Genomic DNA, 20,939 nt, shown 5'->3' on the forward strand with positions numbered 1-20,939 from the left:
GGCACAGGACCTGTGGTGTCAGGGAGTCAGCGTCCACTGTGCTCAAGGCACCTCGTGGTTCAAAATGGCTGCTGGGCTGCCGATACCCAAAGTCCATGAGGAGGGAATGCTCCCTCTCTAGAGAGAGGCCCTGGAAGTCATGCCCAGCTGCCCCGCTCACTCTCTTCGCCTCACACTCAGCTGCACAGAGAGGAGAAGCTGCACCGCGGCTGGGGTGTGGTCTTTCTATAGCTGAGCGACTAGTACTGTCACTGAGTGAGAAAGAAGATAAGCCCCGGGGAGCAGCTGGGCTGGGCTGTCCCCCGGACAAGGGTGTGCGGGCCCCATGCTGGTGGGATGGCCATGTCCACAGGGAGTGGGCAAGGCCTGGCTGCTGAGAAAGACGGAAGGGACCCCACCAGGAGAGGGAGGATAGACAGCAGGACTTCAGGGCCCCCGACCCCTGTCCAGGGCACTTGGCTTCCTGCTGACTGCCCTGTTCCCAAGGATCCAGGACCTGCAGGAGCTGGCTTGGCACCTCCTGTCACCTGTAACTTCAGGTTGGTCAGAACCTTGCTCCCGACGCCCCACGGGCAGGGCCCGCACTGCCCCAGAGAGTCCTGTCCACTGTGAGCTGTGGAGGCCATGTGTGCCTTCCAGCAGGTGATGAGAGCCAGGGGCCCACATGATTGGCACCTGTCACTGCGGAATCATCAGCCTTTTCTGTCTTCCCAGAGTCTTCTTCTAGGCCATACCCACCGCAAATGGCACCCCCATGTCTCTCTCTGTGACTTCGATGATTAGTGGTCGTTGATGCCCAATTGAGGCCTGGTGACCCTCTGCCACCCTTGGAAGGGTGCGGCAGGGACAGATGAGCACTGGAACTCCTGGCCTTGGCTCTCCACGTCCAGTTCAAGAGCCTCCAATCAAAATAACTTGCCTAGCGAGGCCCTGGGTTCGCACCTCAGCTCCGCATAGGAATAAGTCAGTAAAATAACGATGTTAAAAAAAAAAAAAATAACAGGTGGATAAGAAATTGGTGTGGGGCCCAGAGCCGGGGACCTCACGGGAACCTCACGGGGACCTCATGGGGATGACGGGAGCAGAAGTGAGACCCGGTCCTCACACTGAACACCAGCGCCCAGGACGGCTGCCCCGCCACCTCTCTGCACACGTGCCTGGTCCTGCCACCAGCCTGCAGGGCTCTGAGGGCGAGTGCCTGGGGCTGGGCCCTGGTGGGACGTCCCTCCCAGGACCACATGTGACCTGTTCCACACTGATGTCGTTGTGACCGAGGAGCGTCCCTTTGTCTCGGCCTCTCTGTTTGCCTGGGTGGTGAACGGGATCCTGCTGGGATTCCCAAGGACATCTGTGGCCCGTTCCTTCCTGGAGGACACTCGGATGCATGGTGTCCCTTCTCACCAGGGACGTCCCGGGATGACAGCATTTGCCCAGGATGTGCCATTTAATTCCGGAAAGTCTACTCTGAGATTGCAAAACGATGGGAAAGTTCATCAAGCGAAACCTCCCTCCTCTTACTTCTCTGGCCCATTTAAAAATAATATCGACTAGAACTCACCCCGAGTCCGACCGCGTCCCAGCTCTTTTCTGTTTGTTACCCGTCGAATGGTTTAAGGGAGAGAAGAGAAATGCCCCTGTTACTACCAGCATTCTGCAGATGGGGTGCTGAACACAGAGAGGGAAAGTGGTCTGCTCAAGGCCAACAGCTTGGGAGTGGAGTTGCCGGGATATGAACCAAGCCTGACTGGTCCCTGACCATGGCACCAACAAGCAAAGAAAGGACTCAGTCAGCCCCTGGGGTGGTCAGCCTGGGAAACAACTGTAGCTCAGAGAGGTCAGGTGACTTCAGCAAACACACACAGCAGGGGCACAGAAGTCAGGATTCAAGCTTGCTTGTCTAGATGCAAAGATGGCGCCTTGTTCTGCTGGGTGACCTCGCCAAGCTCCCTCCCTCACTGAGCTGCCTCCCTTGCCGAGCTCCCTAAGGAGGACAGGTGGTTTCATTGAGTGTCTGCTTTGCCAGGCCCTGTGTTATAGGTTGTTAAACAGGTTGGCAAATCCTCTGATTTCCATGGGCACAGAAATATGGTCTGTGCTCCCTCCCCTGACCCTGGGCGAGCTCTGTGCCGGGGAGCCAGTCACTTCACCACAATCTCCCCACCGGACCCTGCCAGGCAGGAAAGGCTACCTGGGGACCCTGCAGCCACCGTCCCCCATCAAATGCCAGCCCTGTCGGGGAACCAGCCTGGGCATCCACACAGGGGAGCCCCGGCTGGTGCCTGACTGGCCCACGCAAGGGGTCCCTACGTAGAGCACCTGTTGCACATTCCTGACCTACACAATCCCAGGCAAAAAAGAATGGTTGTTTAAAGTCCTACATTTTGGGACGACTTGTTACACAACAATACTAACTATAACGTCACATCTGAGAAATCTGTTTCTCTCTCCTGAAATACTAACACAATGAAATAGCCCCGAAAATCCAATGTGTCCCCTACTGCGGCAGACCCACACCCCCACCCCCAAGGTCATGGTCTCTCGGCCCCTTCAGGCTGCTGTAAAAAACTCCACCCACACCACAGGAACGTGTTTCCCACAGTCGGAGGCTGGAAGTCCAGGTCTAGGCACCGGCAGAGCCAGCGTCTGCTGAGGGTCTCTGTGTCGCACATGGTGGGAGGGTCCCGAAGCTCACTGGTTCTCTTCATAGGGACACTGATCCCGTGGCAGAGCCACAGACCTAGTCACCTCCTGCACCATCACCTACTGTCCTCCCATTGGCAGTGGGTTTCAACATGGGACATCTCGCCAGACCCTGGGGACGGCACCCGGCTGCCTGAGCTGGGGTCTCAGCGGGACCAGTGAATAGCCAGGCGCCTGCACTTCCCAGGCACCTGGCGCCCAGCAGGCAGTGCTCAGTGGTGGGCATGGCTAGGCCCTGGGGGCTCAGCAGGGAGGACAAGAAGACCCCAGACGGAAAGGAGGCAGGGAGGTCTGGAAGATTCTGCAGCTGGGGCAGCTCGGCCAGGGGGTGACAGGCTTGTTCCCTGCAGGCAACTCTGCCCTCAGTGTCTCTGGTGTCCCCTGGGTCATCCTGGGCCAACAAGGAGTCAGCAAGTTTTCCATCAAAAGCGTCTGTCAGGAGGTGGAGGTCGCAGAGCAGAGTAGTGGACACTTCATTGTTAACCCCCGCCCCCCACCCAAATGTCTCCCATGAAAACTCTGATCTTCTGTAACTTCCCTGCCCCGTGTTGAGGGAGCCTGGAGCAACGATGCAGTTTATTTCACCCCCTGTACACCAGGCTTACAGGCCACAGGCACTGGCAGCTGAGTGGGCAAACGCATGGGTTCAAATCCTAGAGTCTCCTCCACTTTGGAGCTCTGTGACTCTGGGAAAGTGATTTGCGTTCTCTGTGCCCAGTTTCTTTATTGGAAAAATGGGAGCTGGGCGCAGTGGCACATGCTTGTAATCCCACCTGCTCAGGAGGCTGAGGCAGGAGGATCACAAGTTCAAAGCCAGCCGGGGCAACTTAGTGAGACCCTGTCTCAAAGGAAGGGGACCCCAAAATGTGGGGCTGCTAATAATGGCACATGTATCGGGGGCTGGGTCTTGGGAGAGACAAGGGGTGCCTGCTGACATATTCTCCTCCCCCTTGGGTTTGCAAACCAAGGGCTGCAGCTCTGGGGAGGACTGCTCACTGCTGCCCACTCTGGCTCGGGGGACGAGCCCAACAGGTGCCTCCCGGTGTCAGATGAGTGTGTTGATCTGAGAGGAGGAAGAAAAGCAAAGGAAATGAGAAAAGAAAAAGGGAATGGAAAGAGACAACAGGGGACGAGGTCTGCAGACAAGCTGCATCCCGGCTCCAGCAAGGGCTCCTGTCTTGGGTCCTGTCTAGGTCCTCTGACGTCCTTCCCCACGGCCCCCTCTTGTTTCCCCTCATGCTCTGGGACCCCAGCAGGGGCCTTCCGGGCTGCTCATGGCTGCATAGCACAGGGCCAGCACAGGCCGCAGTGGGTACTGAGGAAGGGTGAGCTTGTGCCGGGGTCTTCATGCAACTTCAGCAAGGTGGAAGGCTGCCCCCGTCCTGGGCCTGCGCCAGCACCACAGTTTACACACCAGGTCCACTTTTACCTGACCAAGAGGGGAGCAGGCAGGTCCTCAGCTCTTCTCGCCTCAGTTTCTCCGCAAAGGACCCGGAGTTACGTGTTCCCAAGGCGCCTCCGACTCTCGGTTGCCCTAGGGCTACCCCTGCACAGGTGGGCGTCGAAGGAGCGAGGGTTCCACCTGTTCCCGCTCCCTTCCCAGCCGCAGGCCCTCTCTCCAGCCTGCTACTTGACCTGTGGAAGGGGGCGTGTGCAGCTCACTGGACTCCCGTGAGCAGGTGTTAGGGGAAAGTGCAGCTGCAGCCAGGGCCCTCCATAGTGTCCCCTCCACAACATCCCCCGTCTCCGTTTATTCATTTGCCCCTGGAGCCGCGTGTGTCCGGGCAGCTTGAGCGCGGATTTCTACGACGTGCAGAAGGTGGGCATGAACTCAGCGCCGGTGTGCTGCGGACTTGTGCGCAGAGCTCACGCCCCTCGGGTTTCCTTTGCGACAGTGCTGGGAGGTCTCCCCCCTGACCCCATTCTCCACTTGAGCTGCGCAGAGCTGGGATTTATTAAACTCGCAACCCCCTGGCGGAAAGTGCTTGGCACTGCGCCGGGCGCGTAGTAAGCGCTCAATGAAAACGACTTTTATGGTCCCGGTGCGGAAACTGCGCGCGTTCTCCTCTTACGCCAGCTCTGGAAGCTGGCTGCCGGCCCGCGCCCACCCGGGCCCCCGCGCCGCCTTCCGCCCGCGGAGCCCGCGGGGCGGGGGAAGGGGAAGGACGCGGGGGGGGGGGTCCGGGGGGCGGGGCCGGCCTGAGCAGCCCAATCGGCGTCGCCAGTCACCGGGGGGCGTGGCCTCTGGGCTCGCTGACAGCCTTCAAAAGGCTGCGCGCTGGCAGCGGCACCCGCTCGCCTCTCGGCCAGTGCGAGTTCCCGACCCGCTGCCGCCCCGCTGAGCTCTCTGCGCCCGCGCTGCCCGCTGGACACAAGAGACGAGGTGCTGATTGGAGGCCTGCGGAGGTAAGTGTCACTTAGATCCTCTCCTTTTGCAAGCTGAGGTCTGTTCTCCCTGATGTTGGGGCAGCTCTGTCTGCATCTCAGAGCCTTGTTTTGAGGCATGCCCTTTTACAGACGAAGGAACAGGGGCCCGACGACTAAGCCACTTGCCCAGGGCTCACAGCTAGGAAGCCGAGGGGCCAGGACTCGTTCTGTCTGGTCTCAGATCCCTGCTCCCGGGAGGCTGGATGCTCTTCTGCCTTCCTGGTGCAGTTCGCTACCATTTGTGGCCTCTGGTGTTCGGGATGGGCGTCATTGACGTGGATGTGGCAAGCATTGGAAAGTGTTCCACCCACATGTGGAGGGTGGGTGATTGGCAGGTGCCTTCTACCTGACAGTTTTCAGGGCCACGCCTCTTATGGCCTCATTTGCAGCACATCTGCAAAGTGGCCTTCTTTCCATATTTCAGATGAAGACACTGAAGGTCAGAGAGTTGAAGTGAGTTGTCCAGGCAGAGCCAGAGCTGGAACCCAGCACTCTCTGCTCCACAGCTTCGGGCGGGTGTGTCCAGGTGTGCGGCAATTCCAGGGAACACATTTCTGGACCTCTAGCTGGAGTAGGCATCTGCATAACTCCTTGCGTGGGGAGAATTGGTCGGGTGGCTCTAGGGTCCTGGGAGTCGGCTGCCACACAGGGAGGGCCAGGACCAACCCCTTGTGTGGTACAGACCCAGAGCCTTCCTTGCCAAGGGCTGGCTGGAGAAGGAGCTCGGAAGGGCTTAGCCAGGTGTACTCACTGCAGTCCAGCTTGAACTGGGCATCTTTCAACCAAAAGCTGAGCTGCTGGTCTGACTGAGAAAGCCTGTGGGGCTGTGGGCATGCCCAGTCCACTCAGCCCCTGGAGTGGACCGTGAATTTCCACTCTGAGACTTTGGCCTCCTTGCTCTGGTGGGATGGGGTGGGCCTGTCTTTTCCGTCTAGGATCTAGACTGTGACCAGCTCCTACAGAGCAAGACCAGGGACGTGCCCCCAGCCCAGATCACCTGAGGGGGATGTCCCGGGGTCTTTATGTTGTGTGAACCGGTTCTGCTTCTGCCTGGCCTAGCTGTTTGCACCTGGGGAAGGGGCAGGAGGTGTGGGCTGTGTTGCTGAGGAGCCGGGCGAGGCCCATCCACACACTCTGCCCACATGAGCAACCCTGCTCACACACCTGGGCAGTGGGCTTCTTGGTCCCCACCTCCCAACTGAGGAACCAAAGGGTCAGCGAAGTGAGTGTTTGCCCAGGAGGCCCAGCTGGGTGTGAGGGATCTGGCTTGAGACCCTGCACACGTGACCTGGGTTCTACCTCCTTTCCTTTGTGGGTCTAGGCATGGAACCCAGGGCCTTGCACATGCCAGGCAAGTGCTCTGCCGCTGAGCTGCCCCCCAGTCCCGCCTCTTTCAGCACTTCTCTGCCTCACCGCTAACTCGGCCCTTGAGCCTGACCTTCCCACAGGTGCTTTGTCTGAAAGGGGCGCCAGGTAAAGAGCTGGATGGGTGCCCAGGGAGGACACAGGAAGGGAGAGACTCTGATTTTCAGAGTCCCCTCAGGGGTAAGAGTAGGGGTCGTGACAATCAGTGCTGGCAGCTGGCACTGTCCCGGCTCTTACGTGGACCAGACGGCCAGGTTTCCAGGAATGATCTCGCCGGCTGCCCTGTGAGGGGGGAGCACACTGAGGCTCAGGATGAATCGGGCGGGGCGGGGGAGAGCGGCCCTCCCGGCTGGGCCCTGCCCAGGTGCTGGAGGGAGAGGCCACTTGGCTGCCATAGCAGAGCCTGCCAGGAGACCAGGCTTCTGGTGCCAGATGGGTACTCTGCATTGCCGGGGCTCTGGGTCCCTGGCCCGGGTTCGGGCGGGGCAGGAAGGGCTCCGATGACACGGGGCTTGGGCTCAGCTCTGCCAGCAGGCACTGGTTCTGCCCGCTGAGAGCCCCGCCCGGGACCTGGACCAATACTGTCTCCCAGAGTCCTGCCACGGGGCTGGAGAGGAGAGTTGGCACCCCAGCCAGGTCTGGAGCTGGGGAAGAAGAGCGCAAGGCCCTGGAGAGCCCCTCCACCCCAGAGGGGATATCTGGCCCTGTGTGGGTTGCACCTGGAGTGTTTTAGAGGTGGGACCCCCCAGTGCCGACCTCCTTGGCCTGAGGGGGCTGGAACGTCCCTCTTCTCTGTCACCAGCGTAATCTGCTGTGTGGGGAGGTGCCGCCGTGTCTGCTGTTCCCAGCTCAGGAGGCTTTTTTTTTTTTTGCAAACTCACTGGTTTTTGATCAGTCACAGATGTGCAGACCCAGCATCAGTCAGGGGCTGAGGGCTTGTCAAGAAGGGAACACACAAGGCAGGCGTGACTTTATGTCACTCCACTGAACTCAGGAGATGCTCGGACTTCCACGGGCTGCAGACCCGGAGCACCTTCCAAGTCCCAGAGGGAGCATGCTCTCCCCCAGAGCAGGCAGGGTCAGGCACACCGGGGGCTTTGGCAGTAACAGCTGCATATTTTTCTTTTTAATTGAAAAATATTTTATTACGGTGAAATACACAAAAGCAGACAGGCATGGTGCTTCACACCCGTAATCCCAGCTACTCTGGAGGCTGAGGCATGAGGATCCCAAGTTCAAGGTCAGCCTCAGCAACTTAGTGAGACCCTGTCTCAAAATAAAATTTTAAAAAAGAGCTGGGGGGACTGGGGCTGTGGCTCAGTGGTAGGGCGCTCGCCTAGCGTGCATGAGGCACTGGGTTCGATCCTCAGCAGCACATAAAGAAATAAAAACAAAATAAAGGTATAAAGTAAATTTTAAAAAAAGAGCTGGGATGTGGCTCAGAGGTAGAGCACCCCTGGGTTCAGCCCCCAGCACCACCACCAACAAATCCACATGAGCACACAACTTCCCCTTTTACCCTTTGAGCTGTGCCATCGGTGGCTTTCCCAGATGTGCAGTGCTGGGTGACCCTACTGCTGTCTAATTCCAGGGCATTTTCGTCATCCCATCAGGGACCCTGTGCTGTGAGCAGCCCTCCCCAGCCCCTCCCCCAGCCCAGGCAGCCCCTGTCTGCCTCTGTCTCGGTGGCTGGTTCTGGACACTTCCCACAGGTGGGACCACGTGCCGGGGTGTGGCCGTCCCCCTTACAGTTTACACATCACAGCATCGTTCCTTTTCTGTGGCTGAAAGTGTCCCACCGTATGGCTGGTGCACATCTGTGTGTCCCCACCTCCACTGATGGCCACCCAGGCTTCCCTACCTTGATGACACAGGCAGTTCCACCGTGGGCACAAGTCTTCACTGCTCCTGCGTGCAGGCCTCGGAGGGGACTTGCTGGGCCACTTGGGACTTGCTGGTCCCGTTCTGGTCCCTGGCCACGGGTGTGGGGAAAGCCCGGGGCTGGTGCGGGCAGGGTGGCTGTTCCACACCTGGGTCCCGGCAGCCCCTGGCAGGGTCCTGTCTGAGGTGCTGCTGGGGAGCGCAGACCCCCCCTTTCGAGGCTGTGGGGACATCGTGGTCCAGCCCGAGGGAGATTTATCTTTGATTATCTCAAGTGCGGCATCAGCTTAGCCCAAAACCACAGGATCAGGAGAAGAGAGCCTGATGAAGGATTTTGCAACCTCTGGGCCCTTGTTTTTTAAATACTATAGATTATGAAATCCCAGGTTTCCAGCCCGAGTTTCTGGCCTGCCTCCCATCTTGCGTGCAGCGTGGCCGTGTTCCAGAAGGAAACAGAATCGCGCTCCCATTTTGCACACAGTCGGGGGGCCTGGAGCTGACCCTCCCCCAGTCCCTTCAGACAGGAAGGAGCCCGTGGGTTCTCTCGATCGGGAGCTGGTGGCCAGCTGACCTTGAGACTGACCTCTAAGAGCTCAGGGGCTCCTAGAAGGAAGAGGTGGCGTTCTGCCAGCAGGGAGAGACCAGCGGGCGGAGGGGAGCTGGCAGGGTGTACCGGGTGGGGGGCCTCGTGGCCAAGGCCTGAGGTGGTGAGGGCACCACCCAGGGGGCAGCTCACACAGGAGAGTGACATGGAGCGTCTGCATTCGAGGACAGTTTGCTCTGGAATGAGCTAGTTCCACGAAGTCTGTGGGGGGTGGGGGGGCTCCATCCCCAGGCCCGCCAGGTGACTGAGCATGTGCAGACCTGCAGCAAACCCCTGCACCAGGGGCTGTTCTCTCTGCTCACCCGGAGGCTTGCCTGGGGTGGGGCCATCTGTGCCTACGCCCTCCCAACCCTGACCCCCCTTTACAACCCAGAGCCTGGGCCCTCCTGGCGCCCAGCCGGGAGCAGGGCCTTGTCCTGCTTTTCTTGGGTTTGGCTCACTCCTTCAAGGCCGCAGGACGAGGTTCTCCACGAGTGGTAGGGGAGAAACTGACCTTTTTGAAGCAAATATTTTGGAACCTCAAGAGCAAACTGATTTAAAAAAAAAAATGCAAAACATTTGCTGGTACAGGTAGATGTTTGGGAGGGGAGAGAAGCTTGGGAGGGGGCCATGCAGGGTTGGGATCCGGGAACCGGGATCAAGGTGCAGGAGGTCAGGGAGGAGACGGGCTGTGGCGGTCTGAGCAGTGCTTCTCCAAGCGGCCACCCAGGCCCTCTGAGCCAGAACCTGCGGGGCGGCTGGTGCTTGGACAGGCTCAGGTGTGAGGCCCACGGTCCTGGAAAGCTGGCAAAGGAGAACCCTGGGCCCTGGCACAGAGGAGGGGTGTGGAGGGACTGGCTGGTCAGGGCAGGGGGGAAGCTGAAGGAAGGTTCTCGTGACAGGGTCTGATGTGACCAAAAAGAAATAGCATTGCAGCAGTGGGGCGAGTGGCTCTGTGGCTGCGGAACGGCTACCTTCCGGAGCCAGCAGCCAGGCCGGGTGTAGTTCAGTGGCAGAGCATGAGGGGAGCGTGTGGGAGGCCCTGGGTCTGGTCCCAGCACCAGAGGAGAAAACAAGACAAGAGCCAGTCGCCAGCGCGTTCCTAGCCCTTTCCCTGAAGGTGCGCCAGCGGGTGGCCCTCCGTGTGCAGGCCTGAGTCCTGGGGGTCCCGGCAGCCTGCTCCGTGCACCGTTATAACCCCTCAAAACCAGCCCTCAAGGGTGAGTGCACCCTGGGGCCTCCAGGACAGCTGCGAGGAGGCGGATCGGCTGCACCCTGCCCCAGGTGCTCCGCCCCAGCCAGCTCCCAACACAGCACGTCTGTTCTCCCCCCAGCGCACCGCGCTGAACACACCGTTTATTCTGGGATCTTCGAGGCCGGGCAGCCGGACGCGGCAGATATTCTCAGCAGGGCCTTGGCCACCGGGACAAAGTGCCTCTCAGACTGGGGATGACCCGGGCCTCTGTGGGAGTCTGTGCTGGTCCAAGTGGGAGCCCTGGCAGGCCTTTATCTGGGCTCCTGCCTCCAGAGTTCACTCTGAAGGGCTGCCTGGAACCAGACCTGGAACCTGTCACGGCTCAGACCTCTGCAGGGCAGGCCAGTGGCCTTCTCCCCGCGCCCCTCACACACATGGCCGCCCTTCTTCAGGCAGAGTTAGAGGGCTTCAAACTTTTTAAAAAGCAGCTTGTTATTGCAGTTGAACATTGCTGGAGAGGAGCCCACAGTCATTCATGTGATGTCAGGGGATCTTCTCAAAGATGACTCTGCAGAGATCCGTCCTCAGAATCCCGGCCCCCATGTCCCCACACCCCCTGGGTAGATATGTGTGTGGACTCGCAATGGCAGAGCTGGTTTTGCCTGGCTTTGAACTTGGCATAAACGGACCTGTGCACGTCGGTCATTGGCGTCAGGCTCCTGTGCAGTGTGTTGTGAGGTTTGTCTGGGTCATCGCATGCGAAGGGGCCTTCAAAGAGTAAGTCAGGCCTGTCCCCTCCGGCTTCTCTCCCTTGCAGGCCCCTCTTTACATCAGAATAAAATCACGGCCCACACACCCAGCCCGGCTGCCGTGACCCCTTCCTCTCCTGAGCCCCTGTCTTTGTGCCTCGTCTGTGCCACACACATCGACCCGACCACCCAGCAGTACTCCTGCTCGTTCCCCTTCCTCAAGATGTCGGTGGCCCACCCGTCCACTCCAGCCAGAGTGGCCCTGACCGCCCAGCAGCCCCGTGGCATGCTCACCATCTCCTGCCATCCCCGGCACAGGCTCTGTCTTGCTCACTTGCAGGGCCCCAGGGCCCCGAGGGTGTCCCGGGCTCTTCACCTGCACAGCAGTGTGGAGGGGCTTCCCCAGTTCCGCCTCCCCTGCTGGAGCCCCCATCACCCTGTGGATCTCACAGGGGAGCTGGTGAGCACAGCCCTGTCACCTGGAGCAGGGACAGCGCAGGCCCCGAGCTCCTAGAGGGAGGAGGGATGGTGGAGCCCCTCCCCCTGCTGGACCCTCAAGAGCACTGTGCCCAGCTGCCCTTTGTGGGGGCCTGGAGGCCCCAAGGGCTGCAGACCCCTGCCCCCTGGGCAGCCCTCAGTATGGGGCAGGGGCTGGGATCCAATGCAGGCCTGACCAGGCCCGCTCGGTCCATGCTGCCCTCTGGGGCCAGGTCTTTCCTTTTGGAGATGATGGCTGCTGCCCTCACCCCAAGTTTTGCTGTTCCCTGAACCTGTCTCCAGGGGAGCATCCACGCATCGGCCGAGGGCCGTGCCCCGTGTGTGTCCTGTCTGTCTGTGATCTGCCTGGCTTGTGTGGAACACGCCTGGCTTCCTGGTCTCTCCCCACAGAGGAGGTTAGGTAAGGTTTGTTCTGCTCTTGTCTGGAGTGGACGTACTTTCTCAGCACAGTATAGCGATGTCACCGGCTTTGAGCATCATCCAACCAGTCGTTGAGCATCCTGATGCCTACTTCCTGAAGTCCCATGAGGACCTGGCTCTGCAGAGGACTCTGGGGAAACAGGCGCTTGTGGGCTGGCGTGGCCGCCGGCCCGTGGACGGCTGGCCGCCCCTAGTTGTGTGGAGCCTGGGGGGGCAGAGTGGCAGGCCAGGGAGAGAGCCAGCCGGTCACCTCTGGGGTCTGGCCCCTCCTGTCCAATGGCTTAGGAAAACCCGGTGGAGGAGGGAGGCGGCCTCGCCCGCTGTCTGGTTCTCCGGGTTGTAACGGGACGTTCTGCCCAGCCCCAGATCTGCCGAGACGCGCTGGGGCGGGGGGAGTCCCTCCTTCCAGCCACGGCTTCATTCCTGGGATTTCTGGGTGGTTTGTGGCCATGACTTGGATCTGTCCTTGGCCTCCTGCTCAGATTTTGAGTTCTCCTTGATTAGTTCTGAGAAGGACCAGAGTCCAGGGAAGCCCCGGGCCTTTCGGGGTCAGCCACCGTTGTGGATGGGTCGCACTGTGTGCCAGCAGGTCAGCAGTGCCCTGATGTTTGGGAGCCACCTCGTGATGACCAGGCCAGGAGGTGCTGGAGCCCGAGGAGCGGACAGGCACACCCGCAGGCCTCTGCTGACCCTGAGAGGCTTCTTGTCCTTCTAGAGCCTTGGTGTCCTCATCTTGGGACAGCTGCTCATGGCAGCGCCCCACCCGTTTGTGGAGAGGGTAACTTTAAGGTGCTGGAATGGAGCGGCCCCTTGCCCGGGGCTGTAGGCCCGTGACTGGTCACAAACTTCACTGGGGGGTCCAGGGAGCCAGTCACTGGCTGGGGCTCACCATGTGGACAACCCGGCTCCCGAGGGCTGATGCTGGAGTCCAGCTGGGGGCTAGGGGCCACTCAGGGGTGAGTACCACAGAAGGAGTAAGCCCAGCGGCACAGCCACCGCCGGCTGCCGGGTGACACCAGCCTGTCGGCCAGTAAGCCACACGAAAAACCAAGGCGGTGAGTGCTCAGAACCTATTCTGGCGTTTGACTGCATCTTGCTGTCATCTGAGTCTGAGGCGGTCAGTCTGTCCCTCCAAGGGGGAGCGGTCACAGGAATACCTGGTGGGAGGGACGCGGCCTCGCCCGCTGTCTGGACTCTGGCGGTTCTGCCAGCCTCCCTCAGTGCCTTCTCGCTGGATGGGGTGTTTACACCAAGGGGACTGGCGACCACACAGGCCAGCGCTTCAGTTTGTTTTGAGAGTGGGTCCTTCACACTGGGCCCCTCTGGTCCAGGTGGCATCTGCCGAGCGCCAGGACTGACGGGTGGACACCCCGGCCTGACCTGGTGTCTGACCTGGGTCATCATCCTCGGCCCAAGCTCCCTTCGGCGTTGGCCCAGAAGCTCCTGGCCAGGGGCGGACCTGCTCCTCCAGGCCTGGTCACGTCCTGGAACCGACCTCCTCAGAGAGCTGCGAAGGCGTGTCCAGGGCTCGGAGGTCAGACCCAGCGCGGTCTGTTCCAGGCTTGGGGAAGGCTGCGTCAGTTTCGCCCGGCACTGGGCGTTTAGTAGGATACCTGCAACTGGATTTTGCTGAGGCAAAGGTGAAGGAGTGGCTGAGAGGATGGCCCCTGGACCGCAGGCCGCGCTGTTGGTCGAGCCTCCACACAACGTGCGACTGGAGGACGAGGCCCTGGGCCTCCCCTCCACCTTACCCAGGTGGAAACTGGGCCCAGAGAGGCTGCACACTGCGTCCAGGGCCACAGAGCTGGTGACGGGTTGTGATAAGAACTGAGCCCAGGTTCCTCCCCGAGAGCCCAGCCTGCGGTCAGTGAGGAGGCCGAAGTCACACGTAGGCCTTATATGGCCCTCTGATCTCCCCGGCAGGAGGGGGGCACATTCATTCCATAAATATTTATCCGACTGTGGCTTGTCAGACGCCGGGCGGCTGGTGGACGGGGGCGCAGGTCTGCGGCATGATGAAGCCCCAGGAGGGTTCCAGGAAGCGGCTCCCTTGAGCTGGGGAGTGACGAGCAGGAGCGGATCTGCCCGCCTGGGCCTGGGGCGCGGGGTCATGGGCTGGGCTGTGGGAACAGCATGTGCAGGAGCAGAGCCCGGCTGGCGGCCCAGGCCGGAGACTCATCTTTCTGGCAGACTCTCCCAGAAACACGGTGAACGCAGCCCAGGCCCCGACGCAGCGCCTCCCCTCCCTGGCCCCTGAGTCCGGGTGCTATGCTTGCTGGATTTGCTGGCCCCCACATGTCCAGGGAGCCTTGGCCGGATTGTGGGGGATGGGGAGGGCTGTATCCCGGCAGAGGTATGTGGGAAGTGGGAAGCAGTGGGCCATCTTGAGCTGGTCACCCAGCTCCACAAATACCAGCTGGTGTCTGCACACTCGGCTCAGTGGCTGTAACCGGTGGGGGGCTGCAGTCACTGTCCCTAAAGAGCCACAGTGGGCTGCAAAGCTCTGGGCCATGCCCGAGGCCCTGCGGTTCCTGTCTGCCTGCTGGGTCTGACATCGGCCCTGGGGCTGGCAGCTCTGTTGGGCCCTCCAGGTGCCCGAGCGTCTGGCATCCTCTCGAGGACCTCAGAGCCGTCAGCTTGGGATCTGATTGCTGTTTTGCAATTCCTGCAACAGAGGACAAAATCTTCCAGAGAGCCCGTCGGCCGTCTTGAGCCACAGTCCTCGGTGGACACGTCCAGTTATTGGGAAGCCACCAGGGGGACAAGTTGAGGCTTCTCTGGAAATGGTGCTGGAGTTTGGCAGTGCCCGGGGATGCCAGGCCTAGCTGAGCCGCGCGGCTGTCTCTAGGATGCCTCAGCAGCCCGATGGCTGGGGTCAGAGGTCAGCTCAGCACAGGAGTCAGCGCGCATCACAGGTGGGGCTGCGTGGGTGCCCCACATTGGTGAGGGACGTGTCTGGTGAAGTGTCGCCATAATGTAAAGTCTCCCTGAGAGGTGGCAGTGGGGACCTTCTCCTTGACACAGTTGTCATTTGGCCTGGGAGGACAGTGTCTCTGCTCCCCAGAGCCCAGCCGCCTTCCCAAGGGGCGGAGAAGAGCTGCAGGGCAAGACTCAGTCGCCCTGTGTGTGGAGGGGCTTGGGATTTTCTGGGGGCAGGAGGGCACTGAGCAGAGGGCACGGGTGGACTCTGAGGTTGGACGGAGCCGCCCGCTGCCCCAGTGCCAGGTTCTGCCTGCCGGTGGGATGACCCTGGGCAGCCTCCTAAGCCCACAGACTTGGCCTCCACACCTGTAGAATGGGAGTCACGAGGCCAAACCTCTGGGTGACCCAGAGGGGACATGATGTGGACTGGTGGGGGGTGGGTCTCCCTGGCAGAAGCCCTTTGCCCTGAGTCTCTCTGGCAGGAGCTCAGCCTGTTGAGTGTCTCAGTTGGAAAAAGTGTGAGTTTCTCAATTTTCTCTAGGAAAAAGGCAGGAGAGCCTCGGCCCCCCTCCAGCTGAGCTGTCTGGGCAGCGAGGCTCGGTGTGGGCAGAGAGCCCCGTGGACTGGCCACTTGCCCACGCACCTGTTGCTCTGACAGACAGGTCCCTCTGGGATCTTGTCTCAGCCTCTGAATTCCTCAGCCTCTCTCCCACCTCTTTCCATTCAGCAGCTGGGGGCTATCTGGACCCCAGCCCTTCATTATCTGATGTGCCCTAGTCTGCGAGGGCTGTGGGGCCCCTCACCGCAGACCAGTGGCCTTCATTTCCTCGGGTCTGGGAGCCCCAAGTCCAGGGTTGAGGTGTGGGCAGGGCTGGTTCCTCCTGAGTCCTCTCCTGGCTTGCAGACAACACGGTCTCCCTTGTGCCCTGGCGGACCATTCCTCTGCCCGCATCTGTGTCCTCCTCTCCAGCCGTCTTGGATCAGGTCCACCCTAAGGACTCTTTAGCTCGATTGCCTCCTCAAAGGCTTTATCTCCAAATACAGTCACATTCTGAGGCCCCGGGGTTAGACCGTAGCACGCGGATCTGGGTGCACTTGAGCCTGTGAGCACTGCGAGCTCCCACGTGCCCAGCGCGGCCCTGGCTCTGGAGCACTGCTGGCCCTGCTGACCTTTCTTTCCTACTTAGAATCTTCAGTGCTCCCTGCAGCCAGAACCCAGGAGCCATCCAGACTGGACCTCGTCCCCTCCCTGGCACAGATTGGGGCGCTCGCTGGCCAGGCCAGGCTGATTCCCGACCCTGTGCTACTGGTGTGCCACCTGCACAGTGCCCTGAGCGCCTCGGCCAAGGCAGGGCTGCCCCTGGGCCAGGAAGGACGTGGAGAGGCCTCGGTCCCCCTCTTCTTCCCTCTTCTTTCCTCTTCTGCTGCGAGGGTTGCACCATGTCTGGTGGCTGCCATCTCTCCAGCTCCACCCCAGGCTTTATAACTCCCCTTGGAACCTTGAGGAGGTGGCCTGTGGGCCAGGGAAGTCCCTCAGCTTCTGAAGGAAGGGCAGCACCTGTCAGAATATGCTGGAAGGGTGCGTTTGGAAACAGCACGTGCTGTTTCATGCCTTGGCAGCTTGTATTTTGTTGAGGAATAACTTCAAACCAAGAGAAATGGACCCACACAAAGGACAGAAAGGCCACCACCCGGGCCGCCCTGGGCTCATCACGGTGCCGCACTGCGCCCTTGGCCAGCTCCCTGCACGTGTGCATACACTGACATTTTGCCATATTTGCTTGAGATTTGAAAAATAGAAATATATGTTAAAGGTAAAGATAAGCCTTTCGTATTGTTTCCCCTAGTTCCTGTCCTCTGTCCAGAAGTCACCCCTGAATTCAGTCTTGGGTCTCTCTCTCTCTCTCTCACACACACACACACCACATGCATCCATATACAGACACACAAATGTGTATGTGTAATATATCCATACATTATACAGAATTTGGTATATGCAGATACACAGTGGGTTTTTGTTTGTTTTTTTTGCTGTGCTAGGGATTGAACCCAGGGCCTCCTGCGTGCTGGGCCAGCACTCTGCCTCTGAGCTACGTGCCCAGCCACCTATTTTAAAATTCCCACAGATGGCATCATTGGCGTAATGTTCTACAGCTGCTTTGTGAACTGCCTGTTGCATTTTCTTTTATTAATGCCAGGGTGCAGTCTGAGTCGTTCCTTTTGCTGGCTGCATATTGCTCGACCGCATCATAGCCCCCCATCCCGACTCGCCCTGCTCACAGCCCCAGAGCCGGACCTACTGAAATCAGACCAGGTCCTCCTCAGGTTGGGCAGAGTGGAGTCACGTGAGGCTTTATGCTGCGTGCCTTTGGGGCCCTGCGCCTCCCACTCCCGGAGCACAGAGCAGAGCAGATTGTGCGTGGTATGACGCGGGGTGGACCCCAACGGTGCCAGCTCCCGCCCCCCACATCCTCCCCGAGCGAGCGTCAGTGTTCCTCTGCGGGTAGGCGTGGTCCCTGGCCTGCAGCTGGAATTGTGCATATATGGTCGTGGGACCAACTGCAAGAGGCGGGACGGGACAAGTCCTCAGGCTTGGATTCCCCCAGGCCAGCCGGCACGCAGAGGTCCTCCCCAGCCTCCTGGCTCTGCCCCAGGAGGTCGCCCCTGGAGGAGGAGGGCAGCGCGTCCAGCACTACAGAGCGCCGAGCCTCTCCCTGGGCGCAGGCTATTTTTGCTGGCCAGGCCCTGGAGGGCTTCCAGGGCTGAAGATGGGAACGGCCGTGTTCCCACAGTCGCTGGCCCCTACGCTGCCCTCTGGTGCCCAGGGCTCCAGTCCCGGGATGCCCATCTCGCTTCCCGCCCAGCCTGAGCTCCTTGTGGCCAGGGACGTGTCCTCCCCCTCGTCAGGCCCAGCACAAGTGCTGGGTGCAGTCCACTAGGTGGCCCCGGACTCCCCTGGGAGTAGACCTTGCACTCTGTCCGTCCTCTCTTGCCTCTGGGGTCGGTAGCATGGTCCTTCATGGAGGGAGACGTGGGCTGCCGGGGGACAGGGCCACGGGGCCTGCTGGGAAGTTCCAGGTCCACAGAGCCTCCCTGATGGAGGCTGACGAGGGTGGACTTGGGCAGCTTTGCTGCTACCAGAGGCCTCTGCCATCTCATGGTAAGTGGGTCCTGATACATGGGCCTCCTGGGTTGTCACAGTGTTTGAAAATGACATTAATGACCCACCTGGATAGATGCTTATATGGGTTTTCTGAAAGAACCAAATGGTACAGCAAAATTCTCAAGGACATTCTGACCTTGATGTGAGGGACGGGTGGCAAAAGTTAGGGACACATTCAATGTCTTTAATAAGCAGCGGGCACCCTGGGACTCTGAGGGGGCGCATCCCCCTGAGGGGACCTGGGGCTCCTCGGCGTGTGCTGGCTGCAGGAGCACTCTTGGGGACACAGCACCCCGTGGGCCCAGAGGGTCTGGGAGCCTGGCCATGTCTTCCTCCTGTCCTCTCGGCCTCGCTGCTGCCCAGCGCTGACCGGCTCCTCCCCCTCCCCTCTGCTTCCTTCCAGGGCACCTCACACCAGCTCTGCACCAGGCCCAGGCTGTCCTGTCACCAAGTTGCTGATGCTGGGCAGAACCATGAGTGGTGTCGCGAGTGGCCTCGCCTCCCTGGGGCTGGCACTGCTGGTCTGCGGAGCCCAAGGCTTCTTCCTGCCCAACGTCACGCACCTGGAGAGCCTGCTCAGCAGATACCAGCAGACGGAGCCGCACTCCCGCGCCCGGAGGGCCATCCCCAGGACAGACCGAGAGGAGATCCTCATGCTTCACAACAAGCTGCGGGGCCAGGTGCACCCCCCGGCCTCCAACATGGAGTACATGGTGAGCACGGGCGGCAGCCACAGAGGCTGGCGCCAACGGCGGGAGGCTGGGCTGCCATCTTGGTTGCCTACCAGCTGGTGGATGGTGGCAGGCCCAGGGTGTCCTCTGGCAAGAGAGCGTCCCCGGCTCTGTCCTTGGCACTTTGGCTGCCTCCTCCCTGGGACTCCTCCTCCTGGTTCAGCCAGCCCTACTGACCCATCCACCAGGCCTCCCGGGGCAGCCTGGGGAGGACTGGCCTGGGCACAGGGGTCCCAGTCCTAGCTCTGCGGCCCTCATGGGCCTGACATCTCCTTGGTCAGCCAGAGCCTCAGTTTCCACTTTGAGAATCCCACCCCCTTGCTCCTGTGACGGTCAGCTGGGAGGACCTGTGAAAGGCCCGCACGTACCGGGGTGACGATGCCCGCTTGGTTGCCGCCCGCCCTCTGGCTCCGTCTGCGAGTCCTCGAGGGGGCTGCCTGCCGGGCGTGCGACGGTGGGAAGGACCTGGAGGTCCCGTCAGACCCGGAGGACCCCACACTTGGCAGCGGGTCCTCATTCCAGCCCCACCTCACCCCCACCCCCAGGTTGGTGGAAGCGCCCACTGTGCGTTCTCCGGCCTGAGGCCGCGCTGCCCAGACCAGAGAACCCCCACGCCTGGCAGCTCCCCGGTGCGTGGCTTTGAGCTCCTGACCTGCCGCCGCCTGGCTAAGGACTCAGCCACCGTGGCCAGCCACTGCCGTGTGGGGCCGTCAGAAAACCGTGAACCACCCGCCCCCAACGTTGCTCCCCTGACACCCCGTTTCTGACCTGAGGTAGGGCTGCTGCCGTTCCAGCCCAAGATCAGGAGGCAGAGGCTGGAGACCAGAGCCCGGGTTGAGCCCAGGTCCAGCTGAAGTCAGCAGCACACCCCAGCCCTGCCGCCTTCCGCCAGCCCCTGCGGCACCGGCCTCTCTCGGGCACGGCCACCCTCTGCGGGTCCTGTGCCGTCCACCTCGCTCACCAGGCCGCCCAGCCCCGGGTGGGGCTGACGCCTCCCAGCGCCTTCTCCCCCGTCCTGAACCCCGTCCTGGGACTGCTCCCTGCCTCCTCCTGCTTGGGGGCCGCCTTGGCTCCCGTCTGGACGCAGCCCTCGCACGCCCTTCTGCAAGGAGCGCTTGTCTGTCTCAGTGACTGACCTCTCTCTCCCGGCTTCAGCCGGAGGTGTACCCGCGTCCCAGCGGGTGCTCTGCGGGCGCTGCCCTCTGCAACCCCATCCCCTCCGTCATACGAGCCACCGCCCCCATCCCTGGGACCCAGCTGCCGACTGTCCCTTGCTGACGGTGTGGCCTCCTGGTTGGAGAGGGGCACGTGCTGCTGCCCTCTCACACCTGCGCTGCACACCTACAGTGAGGGCTGCTGGCCGGTCAGGGCCACGGGATGAGGCTGAGTTTTGGAAACGTGTTAGGAGTCTGCATCTTTTTTCCCTTCAAGAACGTCGTGCAGCCATTCATTTCAAAGGCTTGTGCTAATTTTGGGGAGAGGATGGATGCTCTTTCAAATTCCAATGTGCTGGGCAGCTTGTGCGAGCTGTTTTAGGTTGAAAATACATAAAACTGTGGGTATAGTTGGGTACAGACTCCTCCCCACCCTTGCTGGGACCCTGGCTGGATGCCAGGGCAGGTGCCACCAGCTGAGCATGGTGACTGCAGGTGGGAGCTCACCAGGAGCCAGCCTGCGGGATTTGGGCCCCAGTTCTGCTGTATGACTATGGCCAGATGTCTCAGCCTCCCTGTGCCTCTCCTGTCCTGTGGCCTGCTTCCCTAGATCCTGGCCTTTGCCAAGAGTAACAGAAAGCCATCGCGGTTCTCCCTTCTGAGCCCTTGGGACGGCTTCCTGGTGAGCTTGGGTGGCGTTGCCATCTGTCCCTCAGCTCCAGTGTGCAAGCCTCACTCCTGGCTGGTTTTCCAGAACCACATTCTGGGGCGTCTTTGAGGGGGCCCGTGTGCACAGGTGTGGTCCTCAAAAGGCCCCACAGCCTCCCGTGACAGCTCTGACTCATTGGTGTCTTCAGAACCGTCCCTGGGCCCCACCTGGTGACGATGCTACAGGCCGGGTGGGCGCAAGTCTCCTCTCCTGACCTGCGGTGGAGGCCGGTGGGGTCCGAGGCTCCTTTGTGCCCCGTGGGTCGACTGCCCCTGCCTCGTCCTCCTCATCCGAGATGGGAGGCCACGTCCTTCTCACAGGACGTTGGAAGAACACCCAGGTGTGGCAGGCTCTGTGGACACCTGCTGTCCTCAGTGCCAGGTCCCCTGGGCACCTCACATGAGCTGTCCCTCGGGTGGGGTGGGCAGGGCGTGACATGTCC

General features: G+C 60.9%; 1 protein-coding gene across 1 annotated transcript in view; it reads left to right on the forward strand.

Moving 5' to 3' along the window:
• Window positions 1–5,008: 5,008 nt before the first annotated feature.
• The window catches only part of Crispld2 (cysteine rich secretory protein LCCL domain containing 2), a 48,974-nt gene continuing 33,043 nt past the window's right edge, over window positions 5,009–20,939 (forward strand). The window contains exons 1-2 of the mRNA XM_076837750.2: window positions 5,009–5,106; window positions 18,307–18,616. Of these exons, the coding sequence (XP_076693865.2) occupies window positions 18,362–18,616 (255 nt within the window). The 5' untranslated portion in view covers window positions 5,009–5,106; window positions 18,307–18,361. The remainder of the gene's footprint in view (window positions 5,107–18,306; window positions 18,617–20,939) is intronic.

This window comes from Callospermophilus lateralis, chromosome 18, assembly GCF_048772815.1.
Source record: "Callospermophilus lateralis isolate mCalLat2 chromosome 18, mCalLat2.hap1, whole genome shotgun sequence".
NCBI classification, from domain to species: Eukaryota; Metazoa; Chordata; class Mammalia; order Rodentia; family Sciuridae; genus Callospermophilus; species Callospermophilus lateralis.